Source organism: Carassius auratus, chromosome 15, assembly GCF_003368295.1.
Source record: "Carassius auratus strain Wakin chromosome 15, ASM336829v1, whole genome shotgun sequence".
In the NCBI taxonomy this organism is placed as follows: domain Eukaryota; kingdom Metazoa; phylum Chordata; class Actinopteri; order Cypriniformes; family Cyprinidae; genus Carassius; species Carassius auratus.
This window is the reverse complement of record NC_039257.1, coordinates 15,251,183-15,276,158: the sequence shown is the minus strand read 5'-3', so window position 1 is coordinate 15,276,158 and position 24,976 is coordinate 15,251,183. Positions and strand designations below refer to the sequence as shown.

At 38.7% G+C, this 24,976-nt stretch overlaps 2 protein-coding genes across 2 annotated transcripts; one reads left to right on the top strand and one right to left on the bottom strand.

The window, feature by feature from the left end:
- her13 (hairy-related 13) lies at nucleotides 1-1,609 on the top strand. Its single transcript, XM_026283137.1, has 4 exons — nucleotides 1-227; nucleotides 335-421; nucleotides 559-640; nucleotides 733-1,609. Exons 1-4 carry the CDS (start codon nucleotides 150-152, stop codon nucleotides 1,158-1,160), a joined length of 675 nt encoding a protein of 224 aa, XP_026138922.1. The 5' UTR covers nucleotides 1-149; the 3' UTR covers nucleotides 1,161-1,609.
- Nucleotides 1,538-22,148, bottom strand: LOC113114600 (period circadian protein homolog 2-like). The gene is made up of 12 exons (XM_026281474.1): nucleotides 22,138-22,148; nucleotides 18,672-18,778; nucleotides 18,260-18,413; nucleotides 18,026-18,134; nucleotides 17,606-17,776; nucleotides 16,133-16,229; nucleotides 15,887-16,026; nucleotides 15,167-15,290; nucleotides 14,847-15,047; nucleotides 13,665-13,771; nucleotides 10,309-10,469; nucleotides 1,538-1,574 (listed from the first exon to the last, which is right to left on the bottom strand). The coding sequence occupies exons 1-12, from the start codon at nucleotides 22,146-22,148 to the stop codon at nucleotides 1,538-1,540; spliced, it is 1,419 nt and encodes a 472-aa protein (XP_026137259.1).
- Between the last annotated feature and the right edge of the window lie 2,828 nt (nucleotides 22,149-24,976).

Here is a 24,976-nt window from a genome sequence, read left to right as displayed (position 1 = left end):
ATAAAGCCCTCACTCTAACCTCTCACCGAGGTGCTGTCAGTTCTGTCTGGTTTGTTCACTATTGTATATCTATTGTATATCTAGTCTGCTTTATTTACGGACCGAACGATTCTGGACGGCGGATCACTGACCAAACCACTTAGTCCGGAATGTCCCCCGCGGCTAGACTCAGAAATGGTTTCGATGTGGAGGAGGAAGCATTTTATGCCGCTAAAGTAGACAGAAAGGTAAAACCATTTTGTATTTTCTATGAATGCCAAAAAGGAAAAATAAGTATGTGGTATGCTTAAACACCTATTTACATATATTTATATATAATCTTCTGCTTCAATAGACTCGAAAACCAATAGTGGAGAAAAAGAGGCGAGCGCGAATTAATGAAAGCCTGCAGGATCTCAGGACACTACTTACAGATATCGATGTAAGTGTAGCTCATCTTTACTGCATGTACCACCGACTCTTAGTCAGCTGATAGATAGCCTAAACAGACGAACCTCACTTTGTAAATATAAACAAATATTAAAGATGTTTAAAAATATTTATCTAATTTACAATCAGCTGCAGACAAAAATGGAGAATGCAGAGGTACTTGAACTAACAGTAAAACGAGTTGAGAACATCCTACAGAACCGTTCTAAGGGTAAGATGACCCTTACCTATGTTGCATGGCATATTTAGGGAATTAGTAACCATGAACAATTATTTGAAGCTCTTGTGTGTCTGGACTTTCAGAACCTGATGCTGTGAATCAAGAGACCAGTGAGAGATTCGCAGCAGGTTATATCCAGTGCATGCATGAGGTGCACACCTTTCTGTCCACATGCCCAGGCATCGACGCCACAGTTGCTGCAGAACTGCTCAACCACCTGCTAGAGTGCATGCCATTAAATGAGGATCACCTTCAGGAGATGATTAAAGAGCTCATATCAGAGCCGTCCTCCTCCAGTCGATCATGGCCAGCTGGAGAGGTGCTAAGCCAAGGAGGCCACAGTGTGTCCGACCTATTCTTAGCACTGTCCCCATCCCCATCCAATCGTTCTAGTGAGGACCTCTGCTCTGACCAAGAGGAGACAGAGACTGAAGAAAGTCCTGCATCAGCTGAGGACAGCCTGAACTCCTCCATCATCACACATTCTAAGTTTATGTGGAGGCCATGGTAGAATTGTTTTTAAAGACCATGCATCTTTATTTATAATTCACTTAATCCTGTATTGGAGCATGATGGAATTCTTTTCATATATGATTTTCTTGAGAAAATGGCTGAAGCTTTAGGATTTTACAAGCAAAGGCTGATATATTGGGATAAGACATCATCTTACAGAAAAGTAAGGATTTCATAGTAACTTTAACATACCCCTGGATATTTTTTGTCTTCTGAAACATGATGCCTCGAAGCAATTAAAGCTTAATTTAGAAATGAATTTTAAATTGAACTAGCTTAAAAAGTGAACTGATGTATTCTAGAGATTGAGAAATTGTTTTGATTTAGTGGGCCGAAATATTTTTCTGTCTTTTGTAGTGAAAAATATAGAAAGTCTCACTGATAGACTGGCACATGGATAAAGTCAATGGCCCTGTGTAGGATAGCAATTAAAAAGTATGTTTTTATTGTTTTATATATATATATATATATATATATATATATATATATATATATATATATATATATATATATATATATAATATAGTAGTGCAGTATTGTGGTGCCCAGTTCAATTTGTATAATGATTTTGATTGTTAATCTGTAAATTAATTTAATTTGGACATTAAAAGTTTGTGGACACAACACAGAAATTAACATATATATATATATATATATATATATATATATATATATATATATATATATATATATATATATATATATATGAAATCATTTGTGGTAATATTCTTACCTCTCATTAGTAAGTGACTTAAAGTTATCAGTTATTAAAATATCTAAGCCGAGTATGCTGAAGAAAGAAAAGCGTATTTATATACATTGCGGTTTGTGGTTACATGTTAAATCATTACAGCTATATGGTACACAGTTTATAAGAACATTGTGTGTATATTAACTTTCTGTTTTTCTTGATATATTTCACATGTATACCAGTGACTTAAAGTGCCAATAAATTCCAGAGCTTCTAAATCAAAGAAACTAATGAAAGACCAGAAGACTTTAATAATCCTTAAAGTTTAGAAAATGCATAATACTGAGGAGCGGTTTTAGTCTGCTGTGCTTAATATTTAGTTATTTACTGAATTGATTCTATTTTATTCCACTTTAGTTTAATTAGATGTATTTATCATTAATAGAGGTTTGAATAGATAAAGAAAAAACTGAGTAGGGTGAGAGGTCAGCTAACTGTGTGCTCGTTGAGAGAACAGATGGTGATGAAAACAAATCCCTTGTGACCAAGATGTTTTACGTCTTAAAACCTACTGGTTTATTTAATAATAATAATAAAAACGCTTACAAATAATTAAAAAATAATACATTTAAAAAGAGTCTCTCTGCCCTTTTTAAGCCCCAAGGTGTTACTAATAACCATAACTGTAATTCTGAAAATTTTAATTCATATACCTAAGACCTAAACAAAGTGTCAGCATGCTTAAAATAGATTAATCCTACTTTTAAGAAAATTATAAAGCAGTCTTGAATAATAATACATCAACAATCTGCCATAATCATTTTCAAATAACCTATATTCTACCTATATTCCTGATTTTATCTCCAAGTTGTTGTACCACCATGACATTTGAGAATACCAATTGCTGGACAAAAGTTTTCTCAACAGTTTATCTCAACAGCTTTATTAAATCTATGTTATTTGTGAAATTTGTTTATAAATTTTTTTAAACAGAATCACGCAACAGTATTTTATTTAGCATTTATTACAACTAAAGCTCCATTTTGAATAGTTTTCTTAGTTTGTTCATAATATGTGAAGATGGTTGTGTCACCTGACGTTTTGGAGGTTTGAGATACCAAAACATAAAATAATATTTAAAATTTCAGTGTACTCAAAATGTATTCAAACTATAAAAGTTTGTATTGAATAAAGGGATACTTGTCAATATAAAAAAAATATTTTTAAAAGGCAATATTGACCAAAATATGCACATTTCGTCATTGACCATATTAAAATCATATAATTAAATTAAAAAAAATATATTGTCAGTTAATTAAATTAACCATGTATGCCAACATTTCCCGATAATCTTGCATGCCTAAACCAAGTAGGTCATGGAATTTTAGCCGATGCAACAACAATATAACAAAAGTTCAGTGGATGTTACTGGCTTGTATAATGATGTTTATCAGACAATTAAAACTGCTGACAGAAAGGTGTAGGTATCATCTTTTTTTAAATTAAAAGGTAGGAATAAAGTGACATGTTTATCTCACTAAATTTATGAAATTATTATTATTTTTTAAAAAAACATCCGCAAACCAAATTACATGCTTTTAAAGACTATTAAACAAATTTGAATAAACAAAATGTTATGCAGTCGCCATTACTCAATCTTTTGCTTCAATACTTAAAATCAGAAACAGATGTAGAGCCAGTTCCAATTTTCCTGCTTCAACACTACTGGCCATGAAGTACACTCGGTAGTACACTGAATTTCAGATAATAGAAAAAGAGTATTTCATGTAGGAACAGCTTCAGATATTTTATAGAATGCTACACATAAAGCTAGTTTCCTCCACTCAGAGAACTAGTGCCCTGACATCTTTGTTGAATGACTGCATTGTGACCAGAACATTTGTAACCATGAAGCACAAAACCAGTCACAAGTAGCATGGGTATATTTGTAGCAATAGCCAACAATACAATGTATGGGTCAAAATTATCTATTTTTTTCTTATGCCAAAAAAAATCATTAAGATATTTAGTAAATTTCCTACAGTAAAGACTTAATTTGGACAACTTGAAATTTTGATTTTTTTTGCATTCTCAGATTCCAGATTTTCAAATAGCTGTATCTCAGCCAAATATTGTCCTAATTCTAACAAACCATACATCAATGGAAAGTTTATTTATTCAGCTGTTTCACGAGTTCACATCTACGTATATTAATACCGTAAGTTTATGCGTATTTGGCGTGCTGTCCGGGTGGAGGGCTCCGAGCTCGGGATGTGGCCCGTACCCAGAGTACTCCCCCCGGTTGTGGTAAGAGTAGATGGATCTATAAGTGAGGAGAAATGGGGTGGAGGAGGGATGCTGAAAACCGTCAATGAACAGAGATAGGTTCTGCTGTTATTTATACCTTGTCATGAGTTGATTACTGATTGGTCTCCACTTGTGTTAATCAGGTTAATGAACTGCGACTGTTCCTCCCGAACTTTGTTATAAAACAGCATTTCACGAGTTCACATCTACGTATATTAATACCGTAAGTTTATGCGTATTTGGCGTGCTGTCCGGGTGGAGGGCTCCGAGCTCGGGATGTGGCCCGAACCCAGAGTACTCCCCCCAAAAACAAGAGAGCAAAAGGACAGCCGCCGGACTACGAACCCCCCAAAACTCAGAGATTTGGCGGGCTGACGTTTTTAGAAGTATGGTCGTTTGACCAGGAGATCTCACATTGCCTCTGGCAGAAGTAGAGGAGCAGGCAGGTCCTGTTGGTTAATAGTTGAGGAAGAAGCGGTTACGATGTCGGGAAGACGGGCTCCACCGTCTGCCTGCGAGGTGTAATGATATATTGACTTGATGCGTAATGTATCTGCTGGGAGGCTGAGGCTCGCTGGACAGATAGAGGAAACAAATTATATTCCTGCATTCACTGGAAGACTGGCTCGCTGGATGAAGAACAGAAAGAGATGGATGCATACTGCGTCCACTGGGAGACTGAGGCTCGCTGGACGGGTAGAGGAATGAATAGGTATTTACTGCGTCCGCTGAGACACTAGTGCTTGTTGGACAGACAGAGGAAACCAATAGATATTACTGCGTCCGCTGGGAGACTGAGGCTCGCTGGACAGATATGGGAGACGAATTATGTCCCTGCGTCCGCTGGAAGACTGGGCTTGCTGGACGAAGAACAGGAAGAGATGGATGCATACTGCGTCCGCTGAGAGACTAGTGCTCGCTGGACAGGCAGAGGAAAAATATGTATTTACGGTGTCCCCTTGGAGACTGAGGCCCAATGGACAGGTAGAAGGAATTAGATAATTACTGCATCCACTGAGAGACTGGTGCTCGCTGGACGGACAGGGAAATCAATGGATATTTCTGCGTCCGCTGGGAGACTAGTGCTCGCTGGACAAACAGTGGAAAAATAGATGTTATTGAGTCCGCTGTGAGACTAGTGCTCGCCGACTGATAGAGGAGACAAATAGGTATTTCTGCGTCCACTGGGAGACTGAGGCTCGCTGGACGGACAGTGGAATGAATAAATATTTACTGCGTCCGCTGAGAGACTGGTGCTCGCTGGACGGACAGTGGAAACGAATAACTATTTACTGCGTCCGCTGAGAGACTAGTGCTCGCTGGAAGGGCAGTGGAAACGGATAAATATTTACTGCGTCCTCTGAGAGACTGGTGCTCGCTGGACGGGCAGTGGAAACAAATAAATATTTACTGCGTCCGCTGAGAGACTCGTGCTCGCTGGACGGACAGTGGAAACTAATAAATATTTACTGCGTCCGCTGAGAGACTGGTGCTCGCTGGACGGACAGTGGAAACGAATAAATATTTACTGCGTCTGCTGAGAGACTCGTGCTCGCTGGACGGGCAGTGGAAACGAATAAATATTTACTGCGTCCGCTGAGAGACTGGTGCTCGCTGGACGGACAGTGGAAACAAACAAATATTTACTGCGTCCGCTGAGAGACTCGTGCTCGCTGGACGGGCAGTGGAAACGAATAAATATTTACTGCGTCCGCTGAGAGACTGGTGCTCGCTGGACGGGCAGTGGAAACGGATAAATATTTACTGCGTCCGTTGAGAGACTCGTGCTCGCTGGACGGGCAGTGGAAACGAATAAATATTTACTGCGTCCGTTGAGAGACTGGTGCTCGCTGGACGGACAGTGGAAACGGATAAATATTTACTGCGTCCGTTGAGAGACTGGTGCTCGCTGGACGGACAGTGGAAACAAATAAATATTTACTGCGTCCGCTGAGAGACTGGTGCTCGCTGGACGGACAGTGGAAACAAGAGAGACTTTTAAATTAAATTTTTTTTTATTTATTTTTTTATTTTTATTTTTTTTATGTTTGAAAACAGCGTATTATGCAGAGGCTAATGCGACTGCGAATGTGGGGCATCGAAGCTGATCATAAACCCTTGTTGAAATTCACGTCGCTTATTGTGAAAACTGAACAGCTTATTTCAGTGAAATGGCTTAACATGATGACTTTTTTTTTTTTATATATGGGGGAGGTAAAGAAAAGGCTCCTGCGGGAGCAGACACTGCTGCGGCAGTGAGGAGATACGAAAGGGGCTCCTGCGGGAGCAGACACTGCTGCGGCAGTGAGGAGATACGAAAGGGGCTCCTGCGGGAGCAGACACTGCTGCGGCAGTGAGGAGATACGAAAGGGGCTCCTGCGGGAGCAGACACTGTTGCGGCAGTGAGGAGATACGAAAAAGGCTCCTGCGGGAGCAGACAGTGCTGCGGCAGTGGGGAGATACGAAAGGGGCTCCTGCGGAAGCAGACACTGCTGCGGCAATGGGGAGATATGGAAAAGGCTCCTGTGGAAGCAGCTCTGCATTTAACCCATCCAAGTGCACACACGGCAGTGAACGCGCACACACCGTGAACGCACACCCGGAGCAGTGGGCAACCATTTATGCTGCGGCGCCCAGGGAGCAACTGGGGGTTCGGTGCCCTGCTCAAGGACACCTCAGTCATGGCATGGCCGGGCTGTGGCTCGAAACCCACATCCCTAGGGTTAGGAGTCCACTCTCTAACCACTGGGCCCTGAGTTCCCCCTCCTTGACTGTGGGAAGAGTAGACAGGTTAGTAACATTTTCAACCTTTGTTCATTTTCAACCAATGTGGAGGAAGTTTTTTTTTTTTTTTTTTTTTTTTGCGCAGTATAAAATAAGAGGCAAAAATTATTTTACTATTGTAAATATGAGTTTATGACAGCGTTTATAATTAAACCTCGGTAGCAATAAATTTACCGTTGTCTGAGACGTCATGAAATGTTCTTTAGCATCATGACCATAGAATGTAGTCATGGTTCTGCAAGGTTTACCATGGTTTCCAGAGATCTGGAGCTGATTCTGGGTAGCTCGGTGGTTTGTGACTGTTGTCTCGTGGCGCGCTGTCTTTTAAGGGGCCGGTCACCTATCACCCCTTTTTTTTTTTTTTTTTTTTTTCTTTCTTCCTTCTTCTCAGGCGCGTCCGCACCGCATCGAGTTGAAAACATCTCAACTTTTCAGGATGCCGCAGCACAAGAATATCAGACCTGAACTAGGAAGTTGGTCACCAGATCACAGGGTAACCAGTTAAATTGCATGGAGACACCGGAGAGCGCCTAGATGTTCCTCTGAGGTGCTCGCTCATCGCAGTTGTGCTGCCGTGGTACACCATATCGGTTTTGCAAAGGGAACAAAGAGACGTTTTATTTGTCCTCTGTTTAAAGTATTCTCATACTTTTAATAACAGTGGTCTCTGTTTGTGATAGAATGCAACTTCTTCATTCGCCGTATGCCATTATGCGAGATGTAAACAGTGTGACGCGTCCACGCATTGCACGCATTTTGTAGTCGAAGTAAACGATGACGTCGACACGTAGTTGCAGCACTAATTAGTGGTGGAAATTATGATTCTTTCTAGAAATTCGTTCATTTTCGGTTCATTCACCAAAATGATTAGTTCAGAGATAATTTCTTCGTTTTACACAGAATATGCCAGCAGGTGGCAAAAGAGTGTATTATGTGTTATGTCTTACGTCAACGAACGCATTCACTTGTTACAAAAACTGATCTGGCTTTATTAAAATGTGTGTATAATCGTGTTCGATATAGGAAGTCTAATTGAGTTGTTCAGATGAACAAAGCACGGGGTTTCTTGCCTAATTAGCATTTTAATTGTTTGGTCAGACAGTTTGTATATTATATATTCACATCCATAAATCGGGGATTAACCTTTCTTTTACGGTCTATGGATTAAACGTGGAGTTGCTAAATATCAAGACGAGCGTATGTGCACAGTACTGTACCTATAACTGCGCTTTGCATTTTCGAGATTGACATGCTAAAATAGCAGATTAACCCAGTTTACTCTAATTTAAATGTTCGCGAACAAGATAAGCTATGTGCCAGTTCATTTAATTCACAAACGACGTGTATCCGTTCATTCAGTTCGTTCACGAATGACAAGTGTGCCAGTTCAGTCATTTCACTCACGAACGATAAGATCTCTAGATCTAGGAACCTGAAAGGTCCTGTTGCCCTCTGCTGGCAGAGATTAGTGGGAAGTCTTCAGATTATACACTAGATTGCTCCTCCTCTTTTTGAAAATGAGACACTCCTCCATCTTTTACCATTTCTCCTCTCAAAATGGCAAACTTCATATCGGGTTGGTCTTCTTCTAGCGGGGCAGAGACGTCATTCTCGCAGTACACACACTCCTATAAACACATGCAAGATTCTTTCACCTGTACTCTTACAATTTAGGAAACACAAGATGCTGTAAGCAATTAAATGAAAACTCTAAATGACTGATTGGTGGTGATCTTTATAGGTATGAGCTCTGTTAATGGTCACTCATTTGGACTGATAGCACTCTGCATGACAACATCTACAGCTTCAGATTCCACAGAAGTAATGACCTTAGCATGTTGTGAAGGGGAGCATACTTATGTTTCCAGGGTCCTAAGTTTCCAATTTTTTATTTTATTTATTTTTTTTTAAATCTAGAGGAACACATGAAAAAGGGCCAAATGTTCCTGGGTCCTACTTTATGTTCATGAGATATCATGAATGATTAAAGTATATCGATTGTAAATAATAATAATAATAATAATAATAATAATAATAAATCTCCACAATCTACCTTACCAGACAGATCCTTAATATTGTGTAAGAGTGCATATTCTTTTGCAGATGTAGGGCTATTTTATGATGCTTGAATACACAAGGTTCACATTTGTCTTATTGTTTGTAAACAACTTTATTCAAATTTTTAATTCAACAAAATAAAACAAATGTAATGAAATAAAATAAATGAATGATGCATTTATATAGCACTTTATTGTGAATTGCTGTACACCCAAAGAGCTTTTACAATCTTGTCGGGGGTCTCGCCTCAACCACAATGAAATAATGAAGTGAAATAATATTTAGATATATATTGCCCACTAGGTGTGGGCAATCTGTTAATTTTGCATTGTGTTTGAAGACTTAAGGGAAATTGTTGAGTCATCTGAAAGTCTTACAGAGGTGTTTATTTAATCTGTATCTTTGTCCTACTGTATTTATTTTTTATTATTTTTAAGCTTGAAAACATTATTTATATTCGGTTTAAATAGGGAAATTAGTTTGGCTCAGTAATAAGATCCTGTCTGAAAAGATTTGTGATATTTTATTTTATTTTTATTTTTTATATATCGCTCACCCCTAGAGTCCCATACCATGACATTGATGGCATTGGGTAATGCTCCTCTCCTCATCCAGGGGTGCTGATCAATCAGTTCTCTACGCTGTTCTGAAGAGAAACGGGGCTGGTTCTTCTTCATTCGCATATATATATATATATATATATATATATATATATATATATATATATATATATATATATATATATATACATACATACACAGTATATATATATATATATATATATATATATATATATATATATATATATATATATACACACACAGTATATATATATATTTGTCTTGGTAATCTTTAATCAAAATCTACTAATTTTGCAATTGGTTCTCTGATGACATCAGTTTAATGGCTTGGGTAGAGTATCCTTAATCATTCCCTTCAAACCATTAGTTTGCTATGAGAAAGATGGCAGTGATATGCAATAAGATAAAACCCTGCTCTCTGTTCAATTCCGTTTCAGTTGAAAGTACATCAGTACCGAAGAAAAGTAATTCACAATCTGTTTATACACTTTTCAAAGTTTGAATGTTTTGGTCGAAAGGATTTTCAGCTGAGTGATCGAAATCTATCAGGATTTGTAAAAAGAAAAAACAAAAAAAACAAACATTCATTTGTGTTTCATTTGTGATAAACAAAAGTCTTATGGGTTTAGGAATGACTTGAGGATCAGTAAATGATATAATTTTCATTTTTGGTTGAGCTTTACAAAATTCCCTTTTCTCACAATACAGACAGAATTAACTCTCACCTTGATGGCACTTGATAGGTCATCATGACACAGTCATTATCATTGGCATTAAATCTCCAAACAAGCTCTTGAAGAACGTACTTAAAATTCTCCTCTTGTTCCTTTTTATGTCTTTGCTCTTGTGATTGTTCTCTGAGGATTCCACACTGCCAAAATACTTCCTGCTCAGGAAGAGAAAATGCAAAACGAGTTTAGTTTTCTGAGCTGATGCCATTACATATTATGATATATAATAACTCTGACTGGTATGACTAAGCTATAATAAAGTACTGGATATCATGATACCGAAGCCACTGAGTCTACAGTATTAAAAAAAAAAAGATTCAAAATCTAAAGCCTGTCAGTCACTGACACTCTCTGGTGGTCAGTCAGCTAGATTGACTTCACACAGGTGGCTAATTATTATAACTAACTAACTGCACATTATTAAATAGAAAAGTGTTATGTGACTGCAACCTGCTCAACAATTTTGGAACTACCTATACTTAATGGTGAATTTGTTATTAGCATAAAGGAAAGAGTTATACACACAATACTTTACGGATTAAAATGTCTTGAGAGGTAACAACAGAAAAATAGTGGTAGAAACTGACAACTTTCAATCAAGTACTCTGTTGTTAGTAATTCCTTCCAATAAACTGTGATGACAGACTATATGTGTTAAATGGATAGTTCACTTTGAAATTAAATCTTGGTATGTTTTAGCTTACCTCAAGGGCATCCAAGATGCAGGTGTCTTTGTTTCTGCAGTACAGAAGGTGGTGACCAATTGACCTGCATTATATGAGTGACAGACAAGAACGGTTTGACCTAAAAATATACAAATTGAAACTACTGCGGAAACAAAGACACCTACTTCTTGGATGCCCTTGAGGTAAGTTAAAACATACCAAAATTTAATTCCAAAGTGAAATATCCCTTTAAAGCTGCAGTAGGTAACTTTTGTAAGAATGTATTTTTTTTACATATTTGTTAAACCTGTCATTATGTCCTGACAGTAGAATATGAGACAGATAATCTGTGAAAAAAATCAAGCTCCTCTGGCTCCTCCCAGTGGTCCTATTGCCATTTGCAGAAATGCATCGCTCCCTGTAAGAAAACAACCAATCAGAGCTGCGGTCCGTAACTTTTTTTATGTGTTCAAAATTTACAAAATGTATATAATAATAATTTTCCAAACCGTGTTTTTAGCTTGTCCTGAATCACTAGGGTGCACCTATAATAAGTGTTTATATTCAGACTATTTTAGATTGCTTCGGGGGCACCGCGGCGGAGTAACCCAGTACCTTTGTGATTCTTCATAGACATAAACAGAGAGAAGTAGCTCCGGCTACGATGTTCTACCGCAAGAAGCAAGCAGTTCTGTTTATTAACCGCTAGAGTGTCAAAAGTTACCAACTGCAGCTTTAAGTATTTTTTTGTATTAATGTGTTGATGTTAATGTGAAGCATTAAATTGCAGTGACCTGTTCCACTATTAGAAGTGTTGCAGTCATTGGAAGTTGAGCCAATAGATGCTGACATGGCAGAGCCCATGCCAGAATGAGTCTTCCAGCAACAACAGATCCAACACGCTGCTGGATGAGGAGTGGTCGCCACCGTTACCCAAACAATATTCCTGGAAGAGTAGCCAAAGAAAATCAGGTGAAAGATGGACTTCATCAAGTTCATGACTTGCAAGGTGTGCGAGTTCAAAACTGTCCATATGTTTTTAGCCCTTTACCTGCTTTAAGTCATCTATCGCAGAAGAAGTGTTATCGATGAATGTGTTGTTTTTGTCCTGTACTAAACTGCAATTACCCTGGGTGTTGGACTGGGGTGCTGCGGAATGAGATTGCTGCTTTTCCTCCATCTGAAGTAAGTCCAGCTGCAATGGAGAACTACAGCGAGACTCAAAAACTGAGGGCGGTTGAGAAGGAGGCAAAGTCGCGGAGTGTTTTGGGTCAGATGCCATTCCATACTGGAAATGTGTCTGGGGTGTAAATGCTGGCTGCCGTGAAGTGAAGGAGGTATAGGTCTGAAAGCAATGGTGAGTACTAGTACTGCAGTCTTGAGGGTTTTGAAGGTGCTGTGTGGTGCTGTAGGCTTGTTGTGTCTGAAATGCTTGTTGGCCGGTGTAGACTTGTGTGACCCCTAGGGGCGTGCTCAGTCTCACAATTTGTATATCTAAAGTAGAAAACCCCAAACAGCACTCCCCTTCAAGCTATTTAGACAGGTTATCTCCAATGAAGGGATGAAAATGGGACTGATGTACTCAATTTTATTAAACACTAGACAATACACTGATTGGCAATCAGTGCAGACAGATGTTTCCTATAGGTAACAATGAACAATTCTACAATAGATTAATCACAGTGAATAAAAGGTCTCATAATAAATGAGTTACAAGATAAAAATCTAACAATGCCTAGACTACAGTGAATAAAGTCAGATATATAGGTACTGTTCACATACACTCCAACACTGCAAGAAACACTTCAAACCAAATTGGCCATGCGTACATTAACACAGCATTTCACACTTCACACCAGTAAACATTGCAAGATAGACACGATTCCTAAAGGAAATATTGCACAATGCCCATGGGCCAAAGGTTGAATAATGACAATTGCCAAACAGACACAAAAAAACAACAACATCTAAATTAACAAACTACCACTAGCCGGACTCCCTCCTAGGCCCACCTGGGTCCAGGTCATCAAAAACAGTGGTAGCAGATCCCCAAGACACACATATGAAGAAATACAAAATGAAACAAAATTATTAAACCCAGGAAAAACAGTAGCTAGTGACCAACGAAGGCAATCCTCATTTTTTTCTTTTGACACCAGCCCAAATAAATAAGAGCTATATACCCTTTAACAAAGTTTAAACGGCATGAATGATTAATAGCTGGACACTCTCCTCGATGTTACTCGTTACCTCAAACCCATGTAGAATCACTACTCGCTATTTTGCGAAGTGTCTGTAGACTCGTGACTACGGGCACCATTTACTGGTTACCATACACGCAGACACCAAGCCGAAATTATCCTGTTTGCACAGACGATACACCAAGAGACTCACTCTTCAACTCACACCGCATTAATGTTTTTCTGTTGATGTCTTGCGACACATTTAAAGGGACGCGTCACTTACGCCACCTGATCCAAATGATCAGCGCCAGTGATTAGGCCTTAAAAGGTACACTTCCAGTCTCAATCACCTACCCGCTACACTTGTTTAGGCTGCAAGGGTTGCTGGGTATTGTATATATATATATATATATATATATATATATATATATATATATATATATATATATATATATATATATATATATATATATATAAAATACACTATATGAGTATATGGGACTTTTGTGAGTCCCAGCTTCTTATAGGCTTCCTGCTCCACTTTGGAAGTGGAAAGCACACTAACAGGTGCAGAAGGGGCTGGGCTTTCTGCAACATCCTCAGTGATCTCTGTAAGTAACAGTTAAATGACACAGGGATCACAATCTTAATTGAATATTCCTCTTGAATCAACACCTGGATGGTTTTGTTGCCCATCAGTACTTTGGAAAGAACAATAGAGGTTCACTGCATTGCAGATATATACTGAAACTAGGGGTGTCGATTTAAAATGTTAACAGTGTAATTAATAATAAAAAATAAATTAAATACCATGCTAAATTAATAATGCATATATTGCACTCGGACCAGAGCTGTACATCATCTTACACTGCATGTAGTTGTTAAAGAAACCTGATGCAGGACAACAACTGATTATAATGCCCCTAAAATTTAAGATATGAGGGAAAAAATGCCCCATATGCTTCTTTGTCTTATATTTATGACTTATACTTATACACTTTAGTAATATCACACAAGCAAGAGTAGGCTTGTAGAGCTGTAGAGCGATTAAAATGTGTCATTTAATCACAAATTAAATGCATGTGAATTTGAGCTCAGAAATTACCATTCAAAGGATAATTTAAAGTCGTCATTGTGTTAAATGAGAAATAGAAATTAAACATTGAATAGACAGTAGTCTGTAAAAGTATAAATAAATTAGAAATAAACGTTTTGATTAATCATTTATAACACAAAAGACAACAATTTGGCCATAACATTGTTTTATTGTTGTATTTTTACACAGACTATTCAGTGGCAGCATGAATGCATTTACATTGCAATTAGAATTGCATAAATTACACTATGACATTGATGGGTTTTTAAAAAGGCATTCATGTGTTTTTATAAAAATTTGCATATTGAAATATAAAATTATCCTGATACTCATGAAATTATACTCTAATTATGAATCTAAAACTGCCAGTAGGTGGCAGCAAGTCATTGTCTTAATGACTGAGTCATTCAGTCATTCATTAAACCAATTAATTACAACAACTGATTCATACAGAAATGAAGCAAGAGACTGTGCACTTGATTCATTCAAAAATGTGGATTCATGCATTTATTCTATAATTAACCGCATCAAATTAAAGCATTAAATCAACAGGCCTATTTTTTGGTGATAATGTGTGTGATGCAGTACCTGATTCTGCCTGTGTTTTTTTGTCTCCCACATGTACAATTGTGCTGCTGTAAGAACATTGAGAAATCACGCTGTCTGGTTTGCTGGCTAAGTCCAAAGGTGATACAGGCCCTCCAATAACATGACATGGGCCAGGACTTGGTGGAGGCTTTTTATTGGTCTTTATAGACATTGAAGTTTGTGCTTCCATATCTAGAGAATCTAAAAATACATACAAAAAATGCTAACAGGAATTGAAGGAATCATCTTTTTTTTTTTGTTGGTATCTACCAAAACACTGCCTTCCAGAACTGTTAAAAAATCCAAGAAAACAAAATTACCATCAGTTTTTTGTAAAATGGCATCAGAGGCTTTCTTGTCTTCATCTGAATTTGAGGAGGTGGTGTTTGACGAGAACTGATACTTCTGTTTTGCTGTGTTTGAGACGTTACAGCTCTCCAAATACTTGTGAAATACACAATTCACTAATGCATACATATTCAAGCAATACCATACTTATATCTGACATAGGGCTGGACACTGAGTAATTAACCCATTCACAATTTAAATAAAAGTTTTATTTTTCATGCTGCTAGCAACACACTGCAATGTTCATGGACTGACATTTGTAATTAAATTGCATTGAATCTGAAAATGCATTGACTGACAGTGATAACCATGGCAATGGAGAACACAAAAATCTGATAGTATATGTCAGAATAAATCTGTGCATTAAGTCTAAAGGCAAACCAATACCCCTGCCACTTTTTCTATGTAATTTGTTTATTTGATTTTCTTTGTTTTTGCAACAACTCCAAATATTGAACTTTTTGTATAATTGTCATATTTTTACATTTCACATTTTTAAGTAAATCTATAATTATAATTTTACTATTTGCTTTAATTTAGTAAAAAGCAATAAGGTGTCGCTACATTTTAACAAGCGTTTAACAGTTGGTATGACCTTACTACAATAGCTGCTCTATCCAGACCATGTCTTTTTTATAGGGAGCAAAAAAAAGTGCAAATAGAAAAAAAAATCAAGATCTTTTTTTACACACAAACCTGAAGACACTGTTTAGACAGCTGATTTGCTGGTATGAGTACATTGTCTGGTCCTTGAATTCCTCCATTGTGGCAGGTCCATCTCTGACCAGCAGTGCAGAGTCTTTCTGCTTTACAACAGGAAACCTGAAGCCTGCTAATGACACTTAATAAATACGCGAACACAGAATCAAATTAACACATTGACACTATTATATGTAACACTGACATACCCTGATACACAATAACAAACATATACTCACTGTCCAAAGACTTTTTCTGTTCTGCTTTTGAAGAGGAGCTTTGCTGCTCCTGAGCTTTCATCATGTGAACCCCTTTACAAATATCCTGAAATGACCTCTGAAAGACAAGTTTATACATGATGTGGTGTGGTTTGAGTACTGTTGTACTAAAGAATTTTTTTAAACATCAGCGCACAGGAAAACAACATTCGGGGGAGAGAAAATAATCACTGTTATTTATTAATAATTTAATCTTTGTTGAAGGATTTTAGCACATTTGAGTACCTAAAAACACCCCACTGTAATAAACATGCTAAATGAAAATGTAGGCGCCAAATGTAATTTTTAACCACTAGATGGTGGTATGGAATGGGAGGATTTGGTGTATGTCATATGATACTTATAGTGGACATAAAAAGTCTACACACCCCTGTTAAAATGACAGGTTTCTGTTACATCACACTCTCGGACTAAGATAATTAATGTTTGAATAAAGGAGAATTTCCTTGTGCTTTGGAGCAAACGGAGGAATTCTGTAAATGGAAACTTTTTTCTAAGCTTTTAGACAAGCGATTGAAAATAAAACTAATGACAAACAAGAATGCCTTTAATTTTGAGCATAGCTTCACAACATGAGAGCTGATCATGGATATGATCGCGCCAAGAATCTGCCAGAAAACACACCAGCACGTCATACGTCATACTCACAACAGACCCGGAATGGAAGACAATGCTGAATAAAGTCGTAATTTTTGTTATTTTTGGACCGAAATGTATTTTCGATGCTCCAAAAAATTCTAACTGACCCTCTGATGTCACATGGACTACTTTGATGATGTTTTTATTAACTTTCTGGACATGGACAGTATACTGTACCTACATTTTCAATGGAAGGACAGAAAGCTCTCGGACTAAATCTAATATATCTTAAACTGTGTTCCGAAGATGAATGGAGGTCTTACAGGGTTTGGAACGACATGAGGGTGAGTCATTATTTACATAATTTTCATTTTTGGGTGATCTAACCCTTTAAGATTTTTCTGATCCATTGTTCAGAGATTTGCAAAGTGGACAATTAGCTTCTTCATTTTGTATCAAACTTAAGTCTAAACTGACCAATAACTGCCTTGCTATTGTTTCATTTGTTAACACTGTTTCTGACTGTTGTTCATCCGAAGTACAAAATACTTTTACTAACAGAAAGGCAACAGCATGATGTGTATTGATTGTAAAGGCAGTCATTTCTTGGAAAAGTGTTCTCATTTAAAGATCATGACACACAGAGAAAAACTGAGCATTTTAAAAGATCCTGTTTTGAATGTCTAAAGACCGGTCATGTAAGCAAGGATTGTAGAAACCCATTGATTTGTGATGTCTGTAAGGACAGGTATCCAGGTAACCTGTTCCTGGGTGATTAGGAAGCCATCACAGAAAAATCTGCATAAAGCAGATGGTTTGTATATAAAATAAATATATACTGAGAAGGATAATTACTGGTTTGCATTTTCCCTCTTCCTTTCTGGTATTTCCGTTGATCCTGCTCCCACTGTTTGCTGTGTTTCCATTTCCATTACTGTCACTAGAGGACGCTATGCTCAGCAGGTGCTCATGAGAACCATTGCTGCCATGACTGCCATAACCACTGGAACCCATACTGTGGACCGGCTGCAAAACAGAAACTTACAGTCCATTTCATTGCTGAAAAAGACAAAAATTTTAACTAGCAACCAGCTATGGCAACAGTCTTCGATACATCAACTACAAATTCCACATTATGCTAAAGAGTGTTTGTGGAGAATGTGAGGCCATCTGTGGAACTTTGAACCTTATCACATTTACAGTGCTAAAAATGCACTACTTTTACATTCTCCAGTGTGCATGTGTTTTTGTGTCTGCAAAATACAGAGATTTCACCTGTAAAAGCAGTCTGTGGATCTGTTCAGTAATTTCCTGTATATCTGAATCCATGATCTTTTCCTCTGTAAAAGCTGGAGCTGAAAACACATCCTCGTTCATTGGACCCCTGGACGTACACACAGAAACCATATACCAAAAAAGAAATTATAAAACAAAAATGTGTATTATATTTACCTTTATCTAAATTAAATAAAAAAACATTAGGAATATATACATACGGTGAAAACTCACATGTGAACTTTGTGTCGTCCAATAACAAAGGACACCTTGCGGCTCCATGGGTTTACAAAGCTACACCAGCTTGTGTCTAGAGTAATATATTCTCCATTTCTCACACAGAATCGGATCGAGGAGTGATCAAATGGCTGCCCAACATACTGCAGAACTATACTGCATATAGTGAAGCAAGGACAATAGTGGATGTGGTTGGCTGAGGGTAGCATAATGCCAGTTATAGGTTTCAGTTTTAGCTAGTCTTATTTAGTAGTAGATAATGATACTCAACTTCATATTGAATTTGTGCTACACAACATAACAAAAATGGTGTAAAAATGAGTCGCCCACTGATGGAACACCAGGATTAGGACATTTGTATAAAATGTAACTTATCAGCAAGTGTTCGTGTATGAATTTGTATCCTTACTTTTCCGATGCACTGCCAGCATTATAGGTCTGTCACTGGGATGCAGGTGTAACAAAAGAGGAGTCCCAATCAAGTCCTGAGGCAGAAATCCTAACAAAGGCACTGCCCTGCAAAGTAAGTATTAATATGCTTTTAGATGATATTATTCAGTTTCAGTTCCCAAAAAAGGTTTCAGCGTTTAGCTGCAAAGCTGACGGGATAAAAGATGGTCCAAGTAGATTTGTTCTAAAAAAAGATATTCCAAACTGAAAGCCAGAGGGAAAGGTTGGGAACTCTATTTAGAAACTCTGTAGGTTTGAAGCTATTATCTGACATTATACTCTGGGCTTTTAACAACAACTGCCTTTGATTTATCTTGGCTAAGCTTATCCGCTGCTTCTCATTACATTTAGCAGAAGCTTTTATCTAAAAATGAGGACATTTATTTTACTACTCTCATTTTCAACAATTTCAAGAGTTCTTATGGCAGGAAACCAATACAGGGAGGATAAAGACAAAACTGATTCAATATAAGACTTGTAAAACAAACATAAGCTGTAGTGCTTTATCCACATTAAATGACTCTTACATTTGCTCAAATAGTGCACATTTTAATGCCCTGTTAGAAAAAAAAAAAAAAAACTAAAACAACAAAGTCATTAAAAATGCATCCTCACACCATAAAGTCATCAACAAAGTTGTCAACCACAGACAAGTATTTTCTAGCCAAATTAAAATATGTAATGGCTAATTTCCATTTCCATTTAAACATTCAGCAGCAGACACTTATTCAAAGCAACTTACAAATGAGGACAAGAAGCTTAATAGAATTACTGCCTTATTTAAGTGTTTAATCAATCCTGTACATGTATGATGCATAATATAGTATTTGCAGGTGATGACAACTAATCACAGTCTAGTATTTTCTTCAGTCATAGTTAAAGGGGTCATACGATGTGATTTCAATTTGTCCCTTCTCTTTGGAGTGTTACAAGCTCTTATTGCATAAAGAAGATCTGTTATGTTGCAAAGACTAAAGTCTCAAATCCAAAGAGATGTTCTTTATAAAAGTTAAGTCAACCACGCCCCTACCTGTCTAATTAACAGTAGCTTATTTAAAACAAAAAGACCAAGAATAAAAAATAGTCTATAAGAATTAATGGCAACATAAACAACAAGCCAAAACGAATTCATTTAGGCTAAAACAAAACTGAAACCAATGTTGTGTCTCTCATTCGACACAAAATCAAATTTTTCTGTATTCACAATGTATTTGAATGCCAAAATATTATTTATTATAGCCTACTTCACTAGCATTCCAATACCCATGTGAAACAAAATGTTTTGCATAACATCATGGTGGTATGGTGATAATACTTAACAGCACAGATTTTATAACATATTTAAACTGAGTGGTTTTATTTCATATGTTTGTTTGACGCTATTTTATTATGATAATAAACAGGCTGCATTGTCAAAGTTCTCAGTCGGAAAAGGGTGGATTGTCCACTTCAGGTTGGTGGAGAGTTCCTGCCTCAAGTGGTGGAGTTCAGGTATCTTGGGGTCTTGTTCACGAGTGAGGGAAGGATGGAACGTGAGATTGACAGACGGATCGGTGCAGCTTCTGCGGTAATGCGGTCGCTGTACCGGTCTGTCGTGGTGAAGAAGGAGCTGAGCTGTAAGGCAAAGCTCTCGATTTACCGGTCAATCTACATTCCTACTCTCATTTCTATGGTAATGAGCTGTGGGTCATGACCGGAAGGACAAGATCCCGGATACAGGCGGCCGAAATGAGCTTTCTCCGTCGGGTGGCTGGGCGCTCCCTTAGAGATAGGGTGAGAAGCTCGGTCACTCGGGAGGAGCTCAGAGTAGAGCCGTTGCTCCTCCACATCTAGAGGAGCCAGCTGAGGTGGCTCGGGCATCTATTTCGGATGCATCCTGGAAGCCTTCCCAGGGAGGTGTTCCAGGCACGTCTCACCGGGAGGAGGCCCCGGGGAAGACCTAGGACAGGCTGGAGGGACTATGTCTCCCGGCTGGCCTGGGAACGTCTCGGGGTCCCCCCGGAAGAGCTGGAAGAAGTGGCTAGGGAGAGGGAAGTCTGGGCGTCTCTGCTTAGACTGTTGCCCCCGCGACCCGGCCCCGGATAAGCGGAAGATGATGAATGGATGGATGGATGGATGTTTGACGCTATTTTATTATGATAATAAACAGGCTGCATTGTCAAAGTAGCATAGCTTAACTTGATTTTTTTCCCTTTCTAACAGTGGGAGCAACTTCTCCTTTTAGTCATGAATATAATCGGGTTGCCTTTAATTGTGTACATTCACAATTAAAAAAAATATTTGTGTGTAAAATAAGCCAAAAGAAAAATAGGATTGCCACTTTCTGCCAACTTTTTTCCTTTCATGCAGCACAAAAATGAACCGGAACTCTGTGTAATTTATTATTCGTAATTTATTATATCGAGCGTTTGTTGTCCTTAGGAAAAATATCCGAAATGAGTAGCGCTTGTTGTTTGTCGTTTCTCCGATCACAAATGCAGACATGGTTTTATATTTACGCAGCATGATACACTATGCATAAAAAGACAGTATAAGTCATTATAATCAGTAATTTAGTCCCCACTGGATGCAACAAATGTCTCTTTTATAATGGGTTTTATGGACCCTTCACACATTTCTGGGTTTCTCAGCAGTGGAATTCATCATAGTTGGGTCAACTTGAAGAACAGTGAATGGGAAAGTACCAAAATCTTTTTTTGCATTCCTATTTTCTCAAATAGCAAAAGAAAAACTCCACAACAGTGTTTTTGTGAATTTCAATAAAATGAGTAAAATTGAGAGAGACTGTAATGGCAGTAAGAAGAGAGAACATGACAAATTAATAATTTCCATAAATGCTGCATTGGAAACACCCTCGGCATTAGCATTAACTGTTTTTTTTTTTTTTTTTTTTGATGCAAAGGTGATATAATACAAAGCATAGTGTTTAAATGTACATACATTAAAAAAAAAATACAAATACAAAAAACTTTTGAGGATTTACAATACTGATGACAGTTAAACACATCATCACAGTCTTGTGAAAAGGGTCTATTGTTTTTTTCCTGTTGCCCTGGGAGATGGCTTCACAGTATGGTAAGGGGCGTAACATTTCTGTCACACACTTGAGGCATTCAGCCAATCACAATACACTGGATAGCTTGCCAATCAGTGTACACCCAGGCGGCAAGGAACTCGACCGGAAGTTGAAGTCGGGTGGGGGCTGCCATCTTTTAGCAGAACTTCACTTGCGTTAGCATTCCCATTGACTCCCATTCATTTTGGCGTCATTTTGACTGCGAATAACTTTACATCTGAGGCGTTTAAAGACTCCGTTTGTCCATTATTTATTTCTAAAGATACACGACAATGTATAAAGGGCTCCATTACCTTCTATGTTACATTATGGCCCCGTATAAACAGTTTTTGTAAATAAATAGGCTAACGATTGCGTCATAACCACTTGACTCTATGTCGCATTACCATATAGACAGGAGGAGAAGCTCGCAGGCAATTAACTTAATATGGCGTACTGGCGTTACATTTTAAAATACTATACAAAATAATTAATCAGAATACTTCTGCTCACTAACGACAAAGAACTCCCCGCTCAAGCTCGCCGTCTCTGCAAGATTAACGATGGCAGTTTTCACGCACAGCTACTAGAAGATTTACCAGATGTAAATCTTCTAGTAGCTGTGCGTGAAAACTGCCATCGTTAATCTTGCAGAGACAGGTTGCTGACGTCGTCAAGCTTCGTTTGAGTCTGCGCGTCAGAAACGGAAGTGCTAAAAAAACGCTAAAAATGGGCTTCATTTGTCTCAATTGAGTTCCACTGGGGTCGCTGTGTCCATTTCTTTTACTGTCTATGTGTATACCTCTCTTTTGTAAGAACAATGAGCTTAGTAAAAATGGACGTTGTTTCAGAAAGGCGGAGCATAGAGGAGCAACAATAATATACATTATGTGGAAAATAATGTGTTATTTGAACCTTAAACTACATAGACACATTGCATTATGTCACAGTGTGACAAATGGCATGTGGAACTTATTCCCGCTGAAGCAGTGTTCCCGGGGGAACGCTTTGAGTGTAACCCTGTTCCCAGGCCTGTGTGTGCGTTTGTTGCTGTGACAACCCCAAATGATGGATTGGCAACAGGTGTGGGGGATTTACTCAGAGTTTGCGTGAGGCCTCATCAACAGTGGAGAGGATAAAAAGCAGGAGAGAGAGGTGGTGCGTGTGGTTTTTCTCCCTTGTGAAAAGTCGTTTAATTGGGTGGTAATAGTTACTGGAGGACGGGTGAATGAAGAGGACAGTGTTGCTTGATGAGGGATTCGAGAACAACAGCAGGAGAGTGAATTACCCTGTTTGCATTGGAGAGGAGCTGAGTAACTGAGAACTGAGTCTTGTAATTGCACACGTTTGACACTGAATTGGATGTGGTTTGGAGTGTTTGGATCACGATCATAAATATCACTGAGTGGATTGTATTGATTCATTACCGATCTCTTACCTCTCCCTCCTCTATAAATGGTGATGTGAACTCTGCCTGTGACTGTGAAGAAAAACATCTCAGAACATCCTCAGTGGCAGTGAGGATTGCGCCCTCCCCCTTCCCCTCGGACAGAAACCCGAGTGTGAGTGCTGGCTTTAAATTGCACGTCGTGAAGTGAGTTTGCAGTGGCTAAAATTGATGTTTTCCCCCACAATATATGTTTGAAGTGGAATTGTCGTGTGTGTGTGTAAGCTACATTCCTGTTTGCCATGCACTCTCTATGTGTCATGAGGGCTGACTGTCAATAGTAAGAGTCCTGCGACACTGATTTGTTCCAACTGTCTGGATGTTGAGGATTTATCATCTGGGATGTGAATTAACCCCTCTGTTGTGCTAATAGGAGAAGAGATGCCCTGTTGAAATACTTACTATCTGCCTCAGAAAAGCTCTGTGCAACCTGTTGACTTCGAGTCTGCTGTATCCCTGCCATTCAACTGTATGGTGAGAGGTGTTCGCTCCTTCCAATACATGTGAATTGTATACTTGCCTGAAACATCCATTCTGTCTGTCTCAGAAGAAGCCCCATTCAGCCTGTTGACTTCGAGTCTGCTGTATCCCTGCCATTCAACTGTATGGTGAGAAGTGTTCGCTCCTTCCAATACATGTGAACTGTATACTTGCTTGAAACATCAATTCTGTCTGTCTCAGAAGAAGCCCATATTCAGCCTGTTGACTTCGAGTCTGCTGTATCCCTGCCATTCAACTGTATGGTGAGAAGTGTTCGTTCCTTCCACTGCCTGTGAACTGTATACTTGCCTGAAACATCCATTCTGTCCGTCTCAGAAGAAGCCCCATTCAGCCTGTTGACTTCGAGTCTGCTGTATCCCTGCTATTCGTCTGTATTGTGAGAAGTGTTCGTTCCTTCCAATGCATGTGAACTGTATACTTGCCTGAAACATCCATTCTGTCTGTCTCAGAAGAAGCCCCATTCAGCCTGTTGACTTCGAGTCTGCTGTATCCCTGCCATTCAACTGTATGGTGAGAAGTGTTCGCTCCTTCCAATGCATGTGAACTGTATACTTGCCTGAAACATCCATTCTGTCTGTCTCAGAAGAAGCCCCATTCAGCCTGTTGACTTTGAGTCTGTTGTATCCCTGCTACTCATCTGTATGAGGAAGCCCCATTCAGCCTGTTGACTTCGAGTCTGCTGTATCCCTGCTATTCATCCGTATTGTGAGAAGTGTTCGTTCCTTCCAACGCATGTGAACTGTATACTTTGTCTGAAGCATCCATTCTGTCTGTTTCAGTAGAAACCCTGCACAGCCTGTTGACTTAGAGTTTGTTGCATCCTTGTGGCCCACCTGTGCTGAGAGAGGTGACTGTCCTTTGTCACGAACGTGAGATGGGCACGCTTTGTCTGGAATATCCACTCTGACGGTGTCAGGAGAAGCCACCTTACTGTAAGACCGTGCACCTGCCGTATACGTACTTGACTGATATCATTCGCCTCAAATTCCGTACCTGGGGAAGAAGGAAGGAAGGCTGGAATTACATACTTACCGGAGGAGACTTACCGGACCCCTCACTTGCCAAACACATCCCCACCTCAAGGCTGTGTATCTGCCGTGTACGGACCTGACCGATATCCATCCGTCCCAAATTCTGCATCTGTGAAGAAGGGAAGGGAGTTTGGAAGTATTTAATTACCAGAGGAGACTTACCAGACTGCGGGCTTGCCGATTGTATTCCCACCTGTGAAATACCTACTTGACCACCCATCTGTCCATCT